The 17,879-nt window shown below is 46.3% G+C and overlaps 1 protein-coding gene across 1 annotated transcript in view; it reads left to right on the forward strand.

Annotated features, from left to right (window-relative positions):
• Positions 1 to 17,879, forward strand: part of LOC116943801 (alsin-like) — a 121,149-nt gene that overhangs the window by 62,537 nt on the left and 40,733 nt on the right. Inside the window, exons 14-21 of the mRNA XM_076068190.1 lie at positions 2,061 to 2,192; positions 2,799 to 2,927; positions 5,196 to 5,266; positions 7,247 to 7,313; positions 8,701 to 8,927; positions 9,534 to 9,599; positions 14,632 to 14,730; positions 17,620 to 17,784. Coding sequence (XP_075924305.1) covers positions 2,061 to 2,192; positions 2,799 to 2,927; positions 5,196 to 5,266; positions 7,247 to 7,313; positions 8,701 to 8,927; positions 9,534 to 9,599; positions 14,632 to 14,730; positions 17,620 to 17,784 — 956 coding nt within the window. The remainder of the gene's footprint in view (positions 1 to 2,060; positions 2,193 to 2,798; positions 2,928 to 5,195; positions 5,267 to 7,246; positions 7,314 to 8,700; positions 8,928 to 9,533; positions 9,600 to 14,631; positions 14,731 to 17,619; positions 17,785 to 17,879) is intronic.

A 17,879-nucleotide genomic window follows, 5' to 3' on the forward strand; every position in this document is an offset into this window, starting at 1 on the left:
GATGAACAGCAGGCCCCTCAACAGCAGGCCTCTCTCACCAGCACGGGTGTGATGAACAGCAGGCCTCTCTCACCAGCACGGGTGTGTTGAACAGCAGGCCCCTCTCAAGACAAAACTGGACAAAACAGGGCGCACCAACCGGCCGACCAACCGGCCGAGGCTGCCATCATCGGCGCCATCTTGTGGGTGATGAACAGTATATGCACTGCCTTGCCCCCACTGTACATGTTTGTCCTTAGACGTAACAAATAGAAGTATTTGTACACTTACCACCAGCCACACTGCCTTTTGGGAGTGCAGAATTTCAGCATCATTGGTCCATGGCAAGCAAACTCTGGACCAGTTTTGACATTCATTGTCTCATAAGCAGTCAGGCTTGCTTGAACCAATACTGATGAACTACCAAAGTTTACAGGTAAGGACCCTTTCTGTGAGATAGGGGTCCTAATTTTATGCATATCTATATAAAACACAACAATGTTGATTATTATTAACGGATGAATACATTGTTTATGACATTAAAGAAATGGATTCGTGTTACCACAAATACTACTTAGTATGTTTGACCTGATAAACTGTTGGTCTGTAAAATTAGTTGACCACAGTCTCTCAGCCAGACTGCTGATGAGACACTGAATATCAAAACTGATCCAGAGTTTGCTTACGTTGGACTAGTGCTGCTAAACGCTGTCTTCCGTGCTTGTTGTGCTGAGGCTGCTCGTGTGTGTATGTGTGCGCAGGGAGCGGTGGTGCAGTGGTTAGCGAGCTGCGCTACTTTGCTAATTGTACATTCGATTAGTACGGCGAGTTTTGTACCGTGCGAAAGAAGAACAACATACATATGTACAAACAAACACAGCAATGCTAGTTTGATTCCCACTCACGGCTAACACCAATGACAATTATCTGAACTGGTCCTGGGCCTCTACTAGGTCGACTAGGCCTCAAATGAGAACCTGGAACAGTGTGTAAAAACATTGCCACTGAGGAGACAAAAGCGGCCGGGTGTGGTGCTGGCCACCCACCCTCTCGTGCCACTGTACTGGTTGTCATAGGTGCTACTCGCTAACAGAAATTGTTCCATCTGTTTATTAAAGGATATATGGGGGTCTTTGTCTGGTTCTCATTTTCAATGACGCCTTCATCCAGATTCTTGCTGGATACAGCCACATTTGCCAATGTGATTTTTAAAAATTTGATTCTTAACAATGTATCAAGACTCTTTGATTGTTTCGGTAAACTCACATAGGTAGAAAAAATAATAAATCACGACGTTTCGATCGCAATGCAAGCAATCTTTCTTCTGCCTGATGATGACTGCTTGCGTTGTGATCGAAACGTCGTGATCTATTATTTTTTCTACCTATGTGACTTTACCAAAAGAACCAATGACTATGGTTTCCTGCAGTCACGAAAGCGTCAAATCAAGATTGAATGTATCAAGAGTTACATTTTAATGTACAATTTTATTGAGGGACTGTGTGTTATCTTGCTGCGGTCCGGACCTGTTTTTGCTGTTTTATTGCTTTTCTCTAGCTTGGGAATTGATGCACGAATGCAATTTGAAGATGTTTTTATTGTTTGTTTTAAGGGGTGCCATGGAGGTGTGATGTTATATTCCTTGCTTGGTATGTAAAAAGTCATGTGTTTGATTCCGACCCTGACACCTGTATATTTGGGGTTTCCATGTTCTCCCCGTGGTCGCCTGGATTTTTTTCTCCAGTTCCCCCGGTTTTTCTACAGATTGTTTCGACTAATTTGGTGGTGTGGATTTCCCCATGATAAGCCACTTCGTTGAGCTATCATTTGTGGCCAGATCACTTACATTGCTCAGTGGGCCTTATCTAGTAAGATTAAAAGTAAGATTTAAAAAATCTGTTTTATTTGTATATATTTTTAAAGTGATTTCTTTACTTTGCCTATAATTTGCACTCCTATTGTATTTTTGTATCATTTGTTGAAACATTCTGACCTTCCCCCCATCGGAAATCTGTGAAAAATAGCTTTACAGATCATCGGATTACTCCTCCAGTCTAAATAAATATTCTGATTTTGTGTAGGGGAGCACTGAGTGGCAGAGCCTGCACAAGGTCTCCAGCTGCTGGGCCGCGCTTGCCGCGTCGCTGGCTCGTGAGCGCGCCGCGGCCGACCGCACACGGCTCTTCTGGGCGGCCTGCTCTTCCAAGCTCACGGCAAGTCTAACGGCCACTCGCTCGCTCGCACACCGTTCGTGTTGTTGTGTGCTCGTGTACTCGCTCGCATGCTCAAGTGCGCGGCATAGTGGCGGTTGGCTTTTGGACTGAGTAATGTCTAAATAATCATAGGTTTGGAAAGAATCTAGTCAAGAATGTGTTCCTCCGAGGTTCCTGAAAAAGAGTCTTGAGACTCCAGTGAACCTTTCTTGGATCAACAAGTCTAGTGGTATATCATGAGACTTTTCTTTCCAGTATCAATAGTTAAGAATTGGTTTTACCCTTTCTGGCAATAAAACAGGTGTTCAGATGTTAAAATACCAAACAGATTCCTTGCAAAAGGTTTTTGTTTGGTGTTCTAACATCTTAATATCTCTAGTAGTAATAATGAAAAATACTCTTTAAAATGCATCTTGGTAACAGGAAGGTCCACGGTTGATTCAGGAACATAGATAATAAGATAAGAGGAGCTTGACTGAATAGCGTATATTTTGAGCAAGTAGAAGCGCGTGACTAGCGCTGCACACGCATCACCACGCTTGGGCACAACTGTGAGCGTCTCGTTGACGTGCGCACCCTGGCGTCTGTGTGGGCTGGACCTTGCAGGAATCTCTGCGCAGGCCGGAGAGGCGCTTGGTGCGGGAGTCGCGCAGCTGTCCGCTCGCCCTGCACCACACGGCTCGCTTCTCTTTCCACTGGTTCATCCTGTTCAACGATGCCTTCATCCACGCCCAGGTGACCCCGGGGTGGGACCGGTGCGAGCATCGGGGCGTAGCGGGGGGGCCGTGCACCTCGTGCCGCGTGTGGGCCCCTGCCAGCGAAGCAGCAGGAGGCTCGCCGAGCAGGCGACGTGCACATGCGAGGATATTCTACACGTTTGCTGAGCACAGGCGCGAAGGCCAAACCTGTCAAGTGGCCAGAAGCCAATGGCATTCATCAAAGTAGCAATGGATAAATAGTGTAACAGGTTTATTGAATCGTGCAAGGTTATTACAAAAGCTTGGGTAAAAATGGATGATGGAAGGGAATTCGAAGGTGAAGCGGTGCGAGGGAAGAAGCGCGGAGAAAAGTGTTGAGACCTCGGAGAATAATGGAGGGCCGGAGGAGCGACAACAACGAGTGGAGCAATGGGCGGCTAAAACACAGCGAGGCGGCGCATTGGAGAGCACAGGTGGTGCATCCGCCAGCTATCTAAATCGTACTCTTTGGTTCTTTCGGTAAAGTCACGTAGGTATAAAATAAAATAAATCACAACGTTTCGATCGCAACACAAGCGGTCGTCCTCAGGCAGAAAAAATAATCCAGCAGTGGAACTGCTGAACCAGCGAGAGAACAACTACAACAAAAGGTTATATATGTGGCAATGGGCAAGCAAGCGGGGTCTGAGCTGGAAAGGAATTCCATGCACGGCCGCAAGCACGTCAGTTGTGTTAATGGGGGAGATAGGGAGGGAGATTAGCATGAATGAACTTCCGTCGCCGCATAAGAGTATCATGCCCGCATATGCGCACAATGAGAGATTAGCACCATGAGAGTGCAATCCAAAGGACGTGAACATGAGAGTGCAATCCAAAGGACATGTGAGCATGAAAGTGCAATCCAAAGGACATGTGAGCATGAGAGTGCAATCCAAAGGACATGTGAGCATGAGAGTGCAATCCAAAGGACATGTGAGCATGAGAGTGCAATCCAAAGGACATGTGAGAGATCTAAGAGAGAGGCATAGAGAGAGAGAGAGAGACAGAGAGTCGGAAATAACAGCTGACATAGGCAGGTAGGATAGAAACATTAGTCAGTTAAGACTTTACCTGGTTAATAACGTCATTCCAATGATTGCTCAGTTTGTACCCATCTTCTCGGTTGTGTCTGTGTTTATATATCTGGATGGCTTCATGAACAAATCTCTGAAGGTAGCTGGTAGGTTTGCAGAGTACCTACGTCTTGGAAAAATCAAGTTCGTGTGAGCCCACAGCGTTAAAATGATGATCAGCAACGGCAGAGGTATTGGTCCTACCGTATTTCAGATCTGCCTTGTTTTCACGAACACGGTCCGAGACATGTTTCATTTCCCCAATGTAACTGCTGCCACAACCACAATTCAGTTTGTAGACACCAGGGTATTGCATGTCAGGAATCACATCCTTTACAGATGGGATCAAATCACGGATTGTGTGTACTGTGTTGAAACTAATCTGGATCTTGTGTTTGTTTAAGATTTTAGAAATCTTTTTGGTAACCCCTGCTATGTATGGTAAAGTGATGGTTTTGGTTGGATCCTCAGAGGGTTGTCTCCCCATGGCTGGGTAGGCAGCTTTGCGGATTGTACGGTCCGAGTATCCGTTCATCCTGAGGGCTTGGTGTACGTACCCCAACTCACTAGCTAGGTGGTGCTGGTCGGAGATGCAATGCGCCCTATGGTGTAGTGTTTTTATGAGGGAATTATTCTGGGCTGGATGGTGGTGGGAGTCAGGCTTTAGATAGGCATCCGTGTGGGTGGCTTTCCTGAGTTAAATGGCCCGATTTCCCACCACCTACAAACTGGACAGATTTCTGTCTGAGACCCTGCTTCCTTTCACGGGCAAGTCCACCACAGCTGTACTTAACTCACTTGGTTTCTCTAATCAAGGACATCTCACTGTCTCCAGATGATTTGCTTGTCAGTTTCGATGTAGTTTGTTATGCTGCGTGTGTCATGGTATTGGTGGCATAGTGTATAGCGCACAGTGCTACGTAGCTGGCTACCTGAGTTCGATTCCTGCTCACAGCTAACATCAGTGGCAGATATATAAACTAGTAATGGGCCTCTCCGATGTCAACTTGGCCTTAAAATTATTACTTAGTGCGGTATAGAAAAGCATCAGCACTGGAGAGAAAAGGCGTCTTCTGACCGCACTATCCCCTTGTGCGCTGGGCTGACCTTCAGAGGTGCTCGCTAACAACACTTGCCCCAACAGCCTGTGTAGGCTACATGGGGGATCTGTGTGTGTGTGTTGAGCTTTGCAGTTCTCCAGCCATCAGGTGTTCCCACTCAGCACCGTGTGGGCCGAGCTGTTCTCTGACGAAGACGCCACGAGGTGAGTAGCCTGGGTTCGATTCTGGACCTCGGGCCCCTCTAGGTGGATTTTGTAGGTCTCTCTCTGTTTTCTGTAGGTTTTGCCGGGTTCCTCCCATGTTTACAAAGACATGAATTAAGCCGGTAGGGTGGTGCAGTGGTAACATTCATGACTCGCAGCGAGAAGTGCCTGGTTTTGATTCCTGACTCGTTTGTATGTTCTCTGCCCTGTTCCGCTGAGTGAGAGTGAGTGTGTGATACAGTGTGCATGTGTCAATATTAGTGAGTGTATGGTGTTTGTTCTCCATGTGTTTCCTCTGGGTTGTCTGGTTTCCTCCCATAGCTAAAAAAAAAAAATTGTCACTGCTATTGGCCAAAACATACCAATGCTAAAAAACAGCCTGCAAATTTCTCAAATGGGATTAAACACAGCATACACAACTTGGCAGGACCCTGTTAGAAAAATCTTGAGACTCCGTGAGGCTTCCGTAGGTAAGCAAGAGTATGAGTAATGACAATAATATAAGATACTAATGTCCGTCTATTGGATGCGTCTTTGTAGTGTAATTATGATGTCATGGTCATATTTTATTTGTATGGATACGTTTGCTGTAACGTAGTGGTTCTGTGTAAACTTTGATTGTATATTCTGTTTTCCTATAACGTCGCATGTTTTCATAACGCTAATTGGATACAACGCGATGAATGTGTAGTGTAATAGCGCCGGCTGTTGGACAGCAGCGGCAGCTGTGGTGGACAGACAATACACATGCCGGTGAGCGTGAGCACGGGTGTGTTGGCAGAGCAGGGGAGCAAGGTTAAGGGTCACGGAGGACCCCATCTGGAGGCCCCTGGAACCTGGTAGCGGGTTCGAGAAGAGAGGCGCGGTCAGGGCGCAGTCAGGCAGCGCTGGCTGCATAAAAGGAGCTGAGAGCGGGAGCTTCAGGGCTGCCAGTTCTGGAAGTTGTTCGCTATCTCCGTCAGTGCTGTCAGAGTTTGACAGTTTGGGTTGTGTACAGCCTCGGTGAAGTAATTGTGGAGAGTTTGTGGACGAGATCGTGAAAGGTGTTAATAACGAAGGTGCCTCCTAGAAACTCTGACTCTGAATCGTTGACACTACAAATGTATGTGGCAATGCTTTTTTTTTTATAACGCGGATGCGAATTGAATATAATGTGATCGAGTGAACAGAACTATGTCGCGCGGTTGTACGGCTGCCTTGGCATAGCATCGTACAAGGTGGGATGCTGCTGGAAAATTCTAGATGCTACCTATGCGCCTCAGTCTGTTACGTTTGCGTACGCATCTCACGTGTTATCGCGGACTGTGCTTTACCCTATGTGATATGTTTTTTATTATTACGCGATTTTATCCATGAGGCGGTGTTCTTCAGGAACGCAACTACCACCATGTTATAGGAGAACAGACCGTATTTCACGTGAAATTTGGCTTTTGGTAGCCGAACTTATCAACTCAAAATGTTCCATTTAATTTAAAATTTGCCCCAACACTGCAGGGCCTGGTGGTGGCTACACGTGCCTTAAATCCGCATGGTGGAGTATGTGAGGGTTTGCAGATCAAACACATGTTGCAAAACTTCCTTCCCTCCGGCACTAAGGTGGCATACCCTGGCTTGCCAGGAGATGGCGGCACACCAAAGTGTGGACTAATTTCCACTTGTTCCATCTGTGTCGGATAAAGTGCTACCCCCTCGCACGCGTGGGGGTTTCTCCGGGCGCGCCCGTTTCTTCCCACGTGTATAAAAACAGTCATTAATTGGCCGCTAGCACCTTAATATGTAGAGGACGGCAGAGCTTGGGAACAAATTTGGCACCGGCTCACCGCCTATCGGCTGCCTCCCCCCTTGCCTTGTAGATCCTCGTGCCTCCGAGTCGTTGTCTGTCTCCGAGAGCGAGGGAATGCCACACAGCTCCACGTCACAACTTTCAGTCTAATTGTGAAGAACACGCGAGTGACGAGCGCTACTTCGCTGTTTTTGTAGACACACGCTGAGGATAATCACACCGGAGGAGCAGCTCTTGCTCGTCACACCAGATGCCAAGGGCAAGGTAAGGCCCCGAGGGTTTCCTCTCATGCCAGATGGACCACATTCTAGAGAGCGCACATTTACATTCTCTAAAGTTACTTGCCCTATCCTGTCATGAAATCTTTTATATCCTCCACGTGTTTTTATACTTGAAAGACATATGTTAGTTTTGCAGTTTCTGAAAGTGGAACTGTCTTAGCTGTCTATTAACAGCATCACCCCTGCCTCGAACACTGCTCATTATTGTGTCTTTTGTATAACCAAGAGATTAAATGAACCCGTTGAGACGTATGGAGCAGCATCGCCTCTTGCAAAGGCGACCTGGGTCACATCAAGAACAATTTAAGAACGTGATTTTTTTACATATTTTAATTGAATGGGTGTAGACTAGATTTGACAATAAATGAATCTGGTACATTGTGAATAAGGCTCGGCGGGGAGACATATAAATATATAGCACTTACAATTATGAATGTATAAAACATCCAATATAACTTTAGGTAAGGAAAGTGACTGGATGAGGCCAGTCGAGGTAATGGGGGAAATCCTGAAAATGTTATCAAACGTCAACAGTCAGCATAGGCGGTTGGGAAGCATTGACCACAAACAGTCAATCACCAATGTATGTATATGTGAATTATTAACTTTTTCGCACCTCATCGTAGCCAACCAGGTGTGGGGTAAGGACAACAAACTAAACACAAAGTCACCACAGCTCCATTGGTTTACGGCAAAGCCCATTCATCAATGCCTCTCAATACGAACGTTGATAATTCTACTCTATAAAGTGGTTCGTGTAGCCCATAAAAACCTGGCCTTCTCTATTCCTGCCACATGTATAAACATCCATTCATGGAGTTGGCCAAATATCTTATTGGGCTACAGAGCTTAGGCAATTGGTGGCGCCAATTCTGGCTGCCTTCCCGCTTTGTGGTTTCCCACGCCTCCGAGTCATTCCCTCTTTCTCCGAGTGAACGAAACTATGCTCGTTATTGTTTTAAGCCGTCATTTATTTGCGATCTCGTGAGTTTGAGAGTGAAAGCGTGTATCACACAGCTGAGATTACTTCCTGGCAGGAGCTCAATGGCTGTGTGTGTGTGGGGGGAATGGTGGTTAGACGACTGTGCTACGAACCAGGCAACCTGAGTTTGATTCCTACTCACAGCCAACATCAGTGACAAATATCTGAACCAGTCCTGGGCCTCCTGTAGGTTGACTCAGCCTCAAAACAGTCCCTAGTGTGGTGGGTAAACATCGCCACTGGGGAGATAAAGGTGGCCAAGGGTGGTGCTGGCCTCAAACCTAGTGTGCCGTGCCGGCCTTCATAGGTGCTCGCTAATAGCACTTGCCCCCAACGGTCTGTTAAGGCCATACGAGGGATCTTTGTCTGTGTCTTTGTGCGAGTGAAGACGGAATGGCTGTGGGCGCTGAACGACACGATCGAGCGCGCGCTCTCCAGCGCGGATGGGTGGATGCATAAGGGGGGCACAGCGCTGGTCCTGGGCACCCCACCCCACCACGGGTGGGGGGGGGCGCCTCCTGCTGCGCGCACTGCCGTGCACACCTTCTACCGTGACGTGCGGCTCAAGCACGCCACCTATGAGGGTGCCTGGGTGTGCGGCAAGCCACATGGCCGGTGCGTGTCCCCCCCCCCGCCACCACGGACTGCTTCATAGTGGGCCATTGCGTGGCGACCTCGTGGTTGCAAATTTGCCAAATTAAAAAAATATACGGAAGATTCCTCAATTGGGATTACACGTAGCCACTGTAAAACTACTACAGACTGTGAAACGCAAAAATAATGCGTAGTTTTATATAGCGTAGTTTATGCAAATCACATCTTATAGCGTAGTTTATGCAAATCACATGATGGACCACAGACAAACTGGAAAGCAGCTAGGCAGCGAGCTGGCAGCAGCCCAAGAGCTCTGCAGTCTTCTATCTATTTAGATGTTTTCAACCAATGAATGAGTGTTTACATGTGGGAGGAAACCAGAGCACCCACAAAAAATCTGCACTTGCGAGGGGGCAACACTCTATCCTATACAGAAGCGACAGATGATATGAATCCGCACTTTGGTGCACTGCCTTTTCGAAGCAAGCCAGGGTATGGTCTCTCAACACCCACGGGAAGGGGGTTTCTCAATATTTGTGTGCTGGATTACAGACGTGCGCTAGCATCGTCCGGGTCTCAACACAGCAAATTACGAATGTACTAAATATTATGATAATTGTGTTTTAGGGGAGTGCTCAAGTGGCTCGATGGACGAGTGTATGTCGGCGTATTCCGCAATGGCCTGGAGGATGGGTGAGTGTACCATGTGACCCTTCGTCACCATAATGCTCTCAAACCACGCGGGGGTCATCACCCCCCGCGTGTCGCTGTCTCCTCTGGGGCAGGTGAGCACAGCACATGGGGGGCGGGTATTGGCGGGCCAGTACCACTTACTCTTGGTTCTTTCAGTAAAGTCACGTAGGTAAATAAAAATAAAATAAAAATAAATTAAATCACGACGTTTTGGGCGCAACACAAGCGTCCGTCATCAGGCGGGGACAACCACAGCAAGAAACAATTGCTGAAGTAGGCAAAGAGTGCTGATTATGACAAGGGATTATATAGCTGAGAAAGGGGGGAGGAGCCAAGGGGAGTGTGGGGGCGGGGCCTGGGTCAGAGGAGAGTGGCAAACATCATCCAAATGATGAGAGAGGGTGGGGGGAACGTGGGTCAGAGTGGAAAGCTACAGGCTCGAAACAATGCACGGCAAATTTTCAAGTGATGGGAGTGAGCAGGGCTGGAAGTAAGAAACTGGAGATGCGGATATGAAAGTAAACTATAAAGCAGCTAAGGTTTAACTTGGTTAATAACATCCTTCCAATGATTGCTCAATTTGTATCCATCTTCTCAATTGAAGTTATATCTATGTGTGTATATCTGGATGGCTTCATGAACAAATCTTTGATGGTAGCCAGACGGTTTGCAGAGCACTTTGGTCTCCAGAAAACAATATTATGAGAGCCCACAGCGTTGTAGCAGTGATCAGCCACGGTGGAAGAGTTAGTCCTGCCGTGTTTCAAATCTGTCTTGTGCTCGCGAATACGGTCTGATATATGTCGTTTCGTTTCCCCAATGTAACAATCACCACAAATGCAACTCAGTTTGTAGACTCCAGGGTATTGCATGTCAGGAATGACATCCTTTACGGATGGGATTAGATAACGGATTTTGTGTACTGTACTGAATTGGACCTGGATCTTGTGTTCGTTTAAGATTTTGGAAATATTTTTGGTAACGCCTGCTATGTATGGTAACGTGATGGTTTTGATCGGAGTCTCAGGGGGTTTCTCCATGGTTTGAGAAACAGCTTTGCGGATAATACAGTCCGGATATCCATTCATCTTAAGGGCCCGGTGTACATGTTCCAATTCACTGGCTAGGTGGTGTTGGTCAGAAATGCAATGGGCCCTATGGTGTAGTGTTTTGATGAGGGAATTCTTCTGTGCCGGATGGTGGTGGGAATCAGGTTTCAGATAGGAATCTGTGTGGGTGGCTTTCCAGTAGACAGTGTCCCAAAGAGCCATCAGGCCTCCTCTCAAACAAAACATCCAGGAATGGTAGCTTGCCATCCTTTTCCACTTCCATGGTGAAATTGATGGATGGGTGTATGGAGTTAATGTGGTCGAGAAACTGGTTCAATGCTGGAAAGCCATGTGGCCAAATGACCAAAGTGTCATCCACATGTCTCTTCCACAGGGAAGGATGTAGGGTGGATGTCTGGATGGCGTCTGTTTCAAATTTCTCCATGAAAACATTCGCTACCACTGGTGACAATGGGGAACCCATGGGGGTACCCTCATTTTGTTTGTAGAAAGTACCATTCCAGGTGACGTATGTGTTGGTAAGGCAGTGCCTAACCAGAGCAGGAACATCAGGGTTTAGTCCATGTTGGACCAAGTCTTCAATTATTGCTATGGTGTCAGGCACTGGAACCTTGGTGAACAGAGAAACCACATCAAAGCTGACGAAATCATCTGGGGACAGTGAAATATCCTTGATTAGAGAAACCAAGTGAGCTGAGTTAAGTACTACTGAGGTATTCTTGCCAGTGAAAGGAAGCAAGGTATCAGACAGAAAAAGGGCCAGCTTGTAGTTACGGTAGGTGAGTTGATCGTGGACACGATGGGCCGAAGTGAAGTGCCTTTTTATGGATCTTGGGAAGACCATAGAATCTGGTTGGTCTAGCAGCCGAAGGTTTTGGGGAGAGCCGTTTGACTGGTTCGATTAGGGAAGTCGAACTGGTAATGATATTGTTGGTTTTTGTGGCTAGGCTGTTAGTAGGATCTTTATTGATTTTGGAGTAGCTACCATCATTGAGAAGGTACTGGATTTTGTTGTTGTATGTGGTTTTATCCATGATGACAGTAGCATTGCCCTTGTCGGCCGAGAGGATGACTATGTCATCCCTCTTTTTCAAATTTGCGAGTTCAGAGCGCTCGTCTTTGCTGATGTTGATAATGGGTTTCTTAGCATATTTGAGGATAGTGGCAATTTCAGCTCTAGCAACGTCTGTCTGGATGTGTCCCAGGCCTCTTTGAGTGCTACATCGACCTGGGAGATTATATCATCCACTGGGATATGTTTAGGGCAGGGGTCACCAAACTACGGCCCGCGGGCCGGATCCGGCCCGCGACGTCAGTCCATCAGGCCCGCTGACGGTACTTGAATTTGGTTGATAAAACGTATGGAACACGAGACGTTGTGATACAATTTCAATTTAAATATGTTTAGAATACTATGAGATCTTCACGCGTGCGGAGACCTCCTGACTGCTATGTTCCTTAAATTTACTATTTAAAATTTTAAATTATTGTATCTAGATTTTCTTGTTTATTGTAATGTTTGCTTATTTCGCGCCATCCCAAGCACTTCCCCGGCTCGTGGTAGCTCCGCCTACGCTCTGACGTTACCATGGTTTCCATGGCAATGGCATGGCAACACGTTACCATGATTTCCATGGCAACACACACAAACACGCATCTTTCCCGCCCCCAGATTTTCCAGCTGTCAACACAGGTCCGATGCTCCAGAAATATTTTTTTATTATGCGGCCCGCGCTCGTCATTCTTTCAGTTATCCGGCCCACTGTGAAAAAAGTTTGGTGACCCCTGGTTTAGGGGTAACTGCGAAATTCAGTCCTTTAGCTAGTACCGATTTTAGGTTGTCATAAATTGGGATGCTACTCTGATTGATGGCAATCTTGTTAAGATCTAACTTTTTGATATGTGGATCTGGCTTATTTTTTGACAGGAGGTTGAATGTAGCGATCAAGTTAGCTTTACATTTGGTTGACAATGAATTAGCAGAGGAGACAGTCATGTTATCAACACGGTCCCAATTAGAAGGAATTTTTTTTCTGTTAAAGTTAAGTGTGAGTGTAAGAGAATCGTGTCTAAATTATCGAGTTAAAATTGGAGCAATCTTATTCTCTCTGAGATTAGTGATAGGCTAGCTTTAAACAAAATCCATTTAGCGTTCGGTGAAGTGAAAGCAGCAGATGAGTGTAAATGTGATAGGTATTACCTTTTGATTTAAAGCTTTCGTGACTACAGTAATTCATATTCTTAGTTTTTTCGGTAAAGTCACGTTGAAGAGAAACAACAAAATAATAAAATATATATAAAACAATAAAAAAATTCTCACGACGTTTCGACCATAACTCAAACGGTCATCTTCAGGTGTGTTGGTTTGCATAATATATTTTATATATATATATGCATATATATTTTATTATTTTGTTGTTCCTCTTCAACGTGACTTTACCGAAAAAACTAAGAATAGGTATTACCTTGTTATCGCGGCATCTGTTGAGGAAGGTTAGCGGTTCGATTAGCTGTGATTTCTTGTCCCGTTGTCTGTTTAAATCTCTAACAGATGAGTGGAATCCCTCCCCGTAGAGGTGGTTCATTCTATATTAGACGTTTTCGTGACTGAAAGGATCCATACTCTTGGTTCTTTTGGTAAAGTCACGTAGGTAAAGAAAATAAAAATGAAATAAAAATAAAATAAATCACAACGTTTCAGGCGCAACACAAGCGTCTGTCATCAGGCGGGGACAACCACAGCAAGAAACAATTTCTGAAGTAGGCAAAGAGAGCTGATTATGACATGGGATTATATAGCTGAGGAAGGGGGGAGGAGCCAAGGGGAGTGTGGGGGCGGGGCCTGGGTCAGAGGAGAGTGGCAAACATCATCCAAATGATGAGAGAGGGTGGGGGGAATGTGGGTTAGAGTGGAAAGCTGCAGGCTCTAAACAATGCACGGCAAATTTCCAAGTGATGGGAGTGAGTAGGGCTGGGACTAAGAAACTGGAGATGCGGATATGAAAGTAAACTTTAAAGCAGCTAAGGTTTAACTTGGTTAATGACATCTTTCCAATGATTGCTCAATTTGTGGAAGCCTGCAGCTTTCCACGCTGACCCACGTTCCCCCTCCCCCACCCTCTCTCATCATTTGGATGATGCTTGCCACTCTCCTCTGACCCTTGCCCCGCCCCCACACTCCCCTTGGCTCCCCCCCCTTCCTCAGCTATATAATCCCTCGTCACAATCAGCTCTCTTTGCCTACTTCAGCCATTGTTTCTTGCTGTGGTTGTCCCCGCCTGATGATGGACGCTTGTGTTGCGCCCGAAACGTCGTGATTTAATTTATTTTAATTTTATTTTATTTGCATTTTCTTTACCTACATGACTTTACTGAAAGAACCAAGAGTATGGATCCTTGCAGTCACGAAAACTTCAAATATAGAAAATACCACACTTGATCACCTTACCCAGTGATCATGTTTACACACCATGCCAAGTACTCATTTAAGGCCAAGTCAACCTAGAGGAGGCCTAGGACTAATTGAGATATAATTCGACATTCGTTAGCCACGGCTAGGAAATTAACCCAAGGTCCTGGGTTCTTGCACTGCACGCACGCCTGGACCCAGTGCGTTCCTGGCTATCGGCGCTATCTCGCCAGGCTGAGGACAGCACTGTTTAACTTGCATCCGTGTAGCCTCTGTATTGTCCTGGGACTCAGATCAGATCAGATCACTTCTACAATACTTCTACTATACTACTACTATAACCTTGAAACTTGAACTCGAGAAGCGATAGGAAACGCAAGTCTGGTTTATGCCTCCCTTGCCCACCTGTGTTCTGCTATCACTCGCATGTTTACAAGCTTTGTGCATCTACTCAAGACGACTGAACTCTTGTGTGATGAAAGCTTAGCCAAGGAATAAGTCAGTGAGTGTTTCTGCATGGTTATAACGTGTGCGCGTGTGTTTTAATTGGTAGGTTCGGAGAGCTCTGTGTGCCGAACCAGCTTCTGGGAAAGGATGATGTTTATTGTGGCCAGTGGAAAGCAGCCCGAATGCATGGGCAAGGTGCCATAAGGTAAGGACTTACTTGATGCCTACAGTTCTATGGTGTTTAGATTTATTTTGCTCTCAGTGAGAGAGAGGAGAGCAAGATTCAGAGATGCGGGAAATTGCAGAAAAAGCAGGAAGGCAGCCAGAATCGGCGCTCCCAATAATTGCGGTAAAATATTAGGGTACAGTCTGTTCTCCTATAACACTGCATGTTTTCATAACACGAATTGTATATAACGCTATCAATCTATCAGGGAACACATTTTTATAACGCAGATGGGAATTAGATATAACACAATCGAGTGAACAGAACTACGTCACGCGAGTAGGAATAAGCGGTTGTACGGTTGCCTCAGCGTAGCAACACACAAGGCATTGGGATGCTGCTGGATGCTTCTCGATACGACCCACGCACCTCAGTCTTTGTTCGGCCTGCATACGCATCTCACGTGTTATCGCAAACTCCGCTATACTCTATATTATTTACAATTTACTCTAACATGATTTTTCCAACGTGGTGTTCTTCAGGAACGCAACTACGACCGCATCATAGAACAGACTCTATTTGGGAAACTAGATGAATAGCTGATTGTTACGAGTGAGAAAAAAACGGTGCCCAGAAAAACTCACAGTTGCAAGGGGGAAACTTGTCAGTCCCATGCAATTGCTCAAGCTCTGTGGTCCTATGTTAGGCTCTGTGGATAACTCCATTAATACTTGCTTATGTATCTCGTAAAAAAAAAAAACAGAGTACCGGGAGAAAACCCACACGTTCAAGGCGGGTAGTAACACTCAATCCCCGAACAATGGAAATTATCCTACTTGCTATACTGTACTGCCGTACCTTGACGAGCCATAGTGACATCAATGCCTATGCGTAATGTTGCAAGTGTGTGTGTGATCCACCAACTAGAGACCGACCAAAACTTAATTTCTGGTTTCGGTTTCAGCCGAAAGTTAAAAATGGACTTTCGGCCGAAACCGAAAGTATGCCGAAAGAGGCCATTTGCCAACTTTCGGCGCCGTAACGAATTTCGATCGGCCTCTACCACCAACCCTCTCCACTAGAGATCGCACACCCATGAATGTCCACGCCTTTGGCACATACCCTCCCGTGTGAATCTCAATCTAGTTGCCTAGTGCTTGAATGCACCAGGTTGTAAATTGTTCTCCAGGGCGTACAATTAATATTTATACAATACGTTCTGGTGGCCAGTCAACTCAATAGTGGCGATGTTTACACACCATACCAGGTACTCATTTGAGGCGGAGTCGACCTAGGGGAGGCCCAGGACCGGTTCAGATAGTCGTCATTGGTGTTGGCCGTGAGTGGAAATCGAACTCGGGTTGCTGGGTTCATAGCACAGGGCGCTAACCGCTACACTACCGCTCCCTACAACATTGACACACACTCGCACTGTAACATACTCTCACTGTACGAAACAGGGGAGGGGAACATACAAACGAGTAAGGAATCGAACCCAGGAACTTCTTGCTGTGAGTCATGAATGTTACCACTGTGCCGCCCTGCCAGCTTTATTCATGTCTTTGTACAACTGCAGTTTCTTCTGTTGTTTGGCAGAACACAGCCAAATCACTGCAGCTGAATTATTTTCACAGTTGAAAATAGGTGGAACTTCGGTTCCCACAAACATCCATCTAACCTCTCTGGTTGCAAGGTTAATGTGGCCATGCCAATCTGCAAAATGCCGCTGCAGTGTCTAACTTGATAATTGCAAATGAAATGCAGTAGAAAAAGAAAATCTAACTATGAACCATAGACACGTACCCAGAAATAAGGGCATTCGTGCTTTTGCACCCGTGTGTGTGTGTGCTCTTAACACCGTGTGTGTGCACTGGTCATCCCGAGAATGCTTCGTTTTTGTTAAAGCGCCCTTCACTGCGTGGCATCTCACGGCGCTTTACACACGCTAAGCGTCTGTCAACGCATCACATCATCTCAACATATTTGAAAGGGCACCCCCAGTGGCAGCCGCCTCTGTGCGGCACAAGACGACTCAACTCATGGGGTGCCATGGTGGTGAGATGTTAACTTCCTCGCCTGGTGTACAGGTCATGGGTTCAATCCAAACACTGACACCTGCTGTATATTTGAACTTTGCATGTTCTCTCTGTAGTCGCGTGGATTTTCTCTGAGTTCTCCGGTTTTTCCATCCACATTTATAATCAACGTGCGTTTAGATTATTTGGCTGCTATAAATGTCCACGTCACGAGCCATTTTGTTAAACTATCATTTGTGGCCAATTCACTTCTGAAAAATAGCTATTTAGCTCAGTGGGCCTTACCTGAAAAAAATATTTTTTTATATGTATAGGTTATAGTTTACATTTAGGCAGGATTCTGTCGGTAAAGGGTGGTTATTGCTATTATGTGTATTCCTAATCGAGTAATAACCAAGTAATGTTTCATATTTGGCAAATTTATACCGTGAGGCTAGTACACAATGGTGTACTTGTGTCACGGATAATTTTAACATCCACTGTGAAACAGAGAGCATTTAATTAATTCATCGCGCATAGTCAGCAAAAGAGCGTTGCGCCAAACGCGTGACGTAGTGCGACAGCGTTTTCATGAACAACTCTTTCTGCAGTACACCGGCGTCTCGAGTGATTTGTTTAATCCATGAACCACTGGGGTAGTGCCGTTCCTTTGAGGGTCGCAGTTCGATTCGAACGTCGACCGCCAATTGCAGTGTGTAATTCACTGGAGTTTGCGCGATATTTTACGCTTAATGTGTGGGTAGTACACCTGTGGGAATGAGCAGGGTGACCTGCCAGATTGGAACTCCGAATCCCTACAACAAGTGGCAATCGTGTCCTCCCATTGGGCCCTGTAACCGCCCCCTCCACCTCTCCACCCATCGCCCCCCACCCCCCCGTACATGTTCTGTAGGTACGCGAACGGGGATGTGTACGAAGGCGGCTTCAGTAACGGAGCTCGGCATGGGCACGGGGTGCTCCGCAGCGGCTCCCACACCTCCACCTCCTCCAGCCTCTACATCGGCCAGTGGGCCAACGACTGCAAGTGTGGCTACGGTGTGTTCGACGACATCACAAGGTATATAGCAGGCGGTGGCCTCTGCGGTCTTGTGGTCGCCCCATCGCTTAAAAACAAATCTTGAGACTTGCCAGAATCGGTCATTTAAATTGACC

Source organism: Petromyzon marinus, chromosome 19 (assembly GCF_048934315.1).
Source record: "Petromyzon marinus isolate PM22_M1 ecotype Great Lakes invasive population chromosome 19, UKy_Petmar_22M1.pri1.0, whole genome shotgun sequence".
Taxonomy (NCBI): Eukaryota; Metazoa; Chordata; class Hyperoartia; order Petromyzontiformes; family Petromyzontidae; genus Petromyzon; species Petromyzon marinus.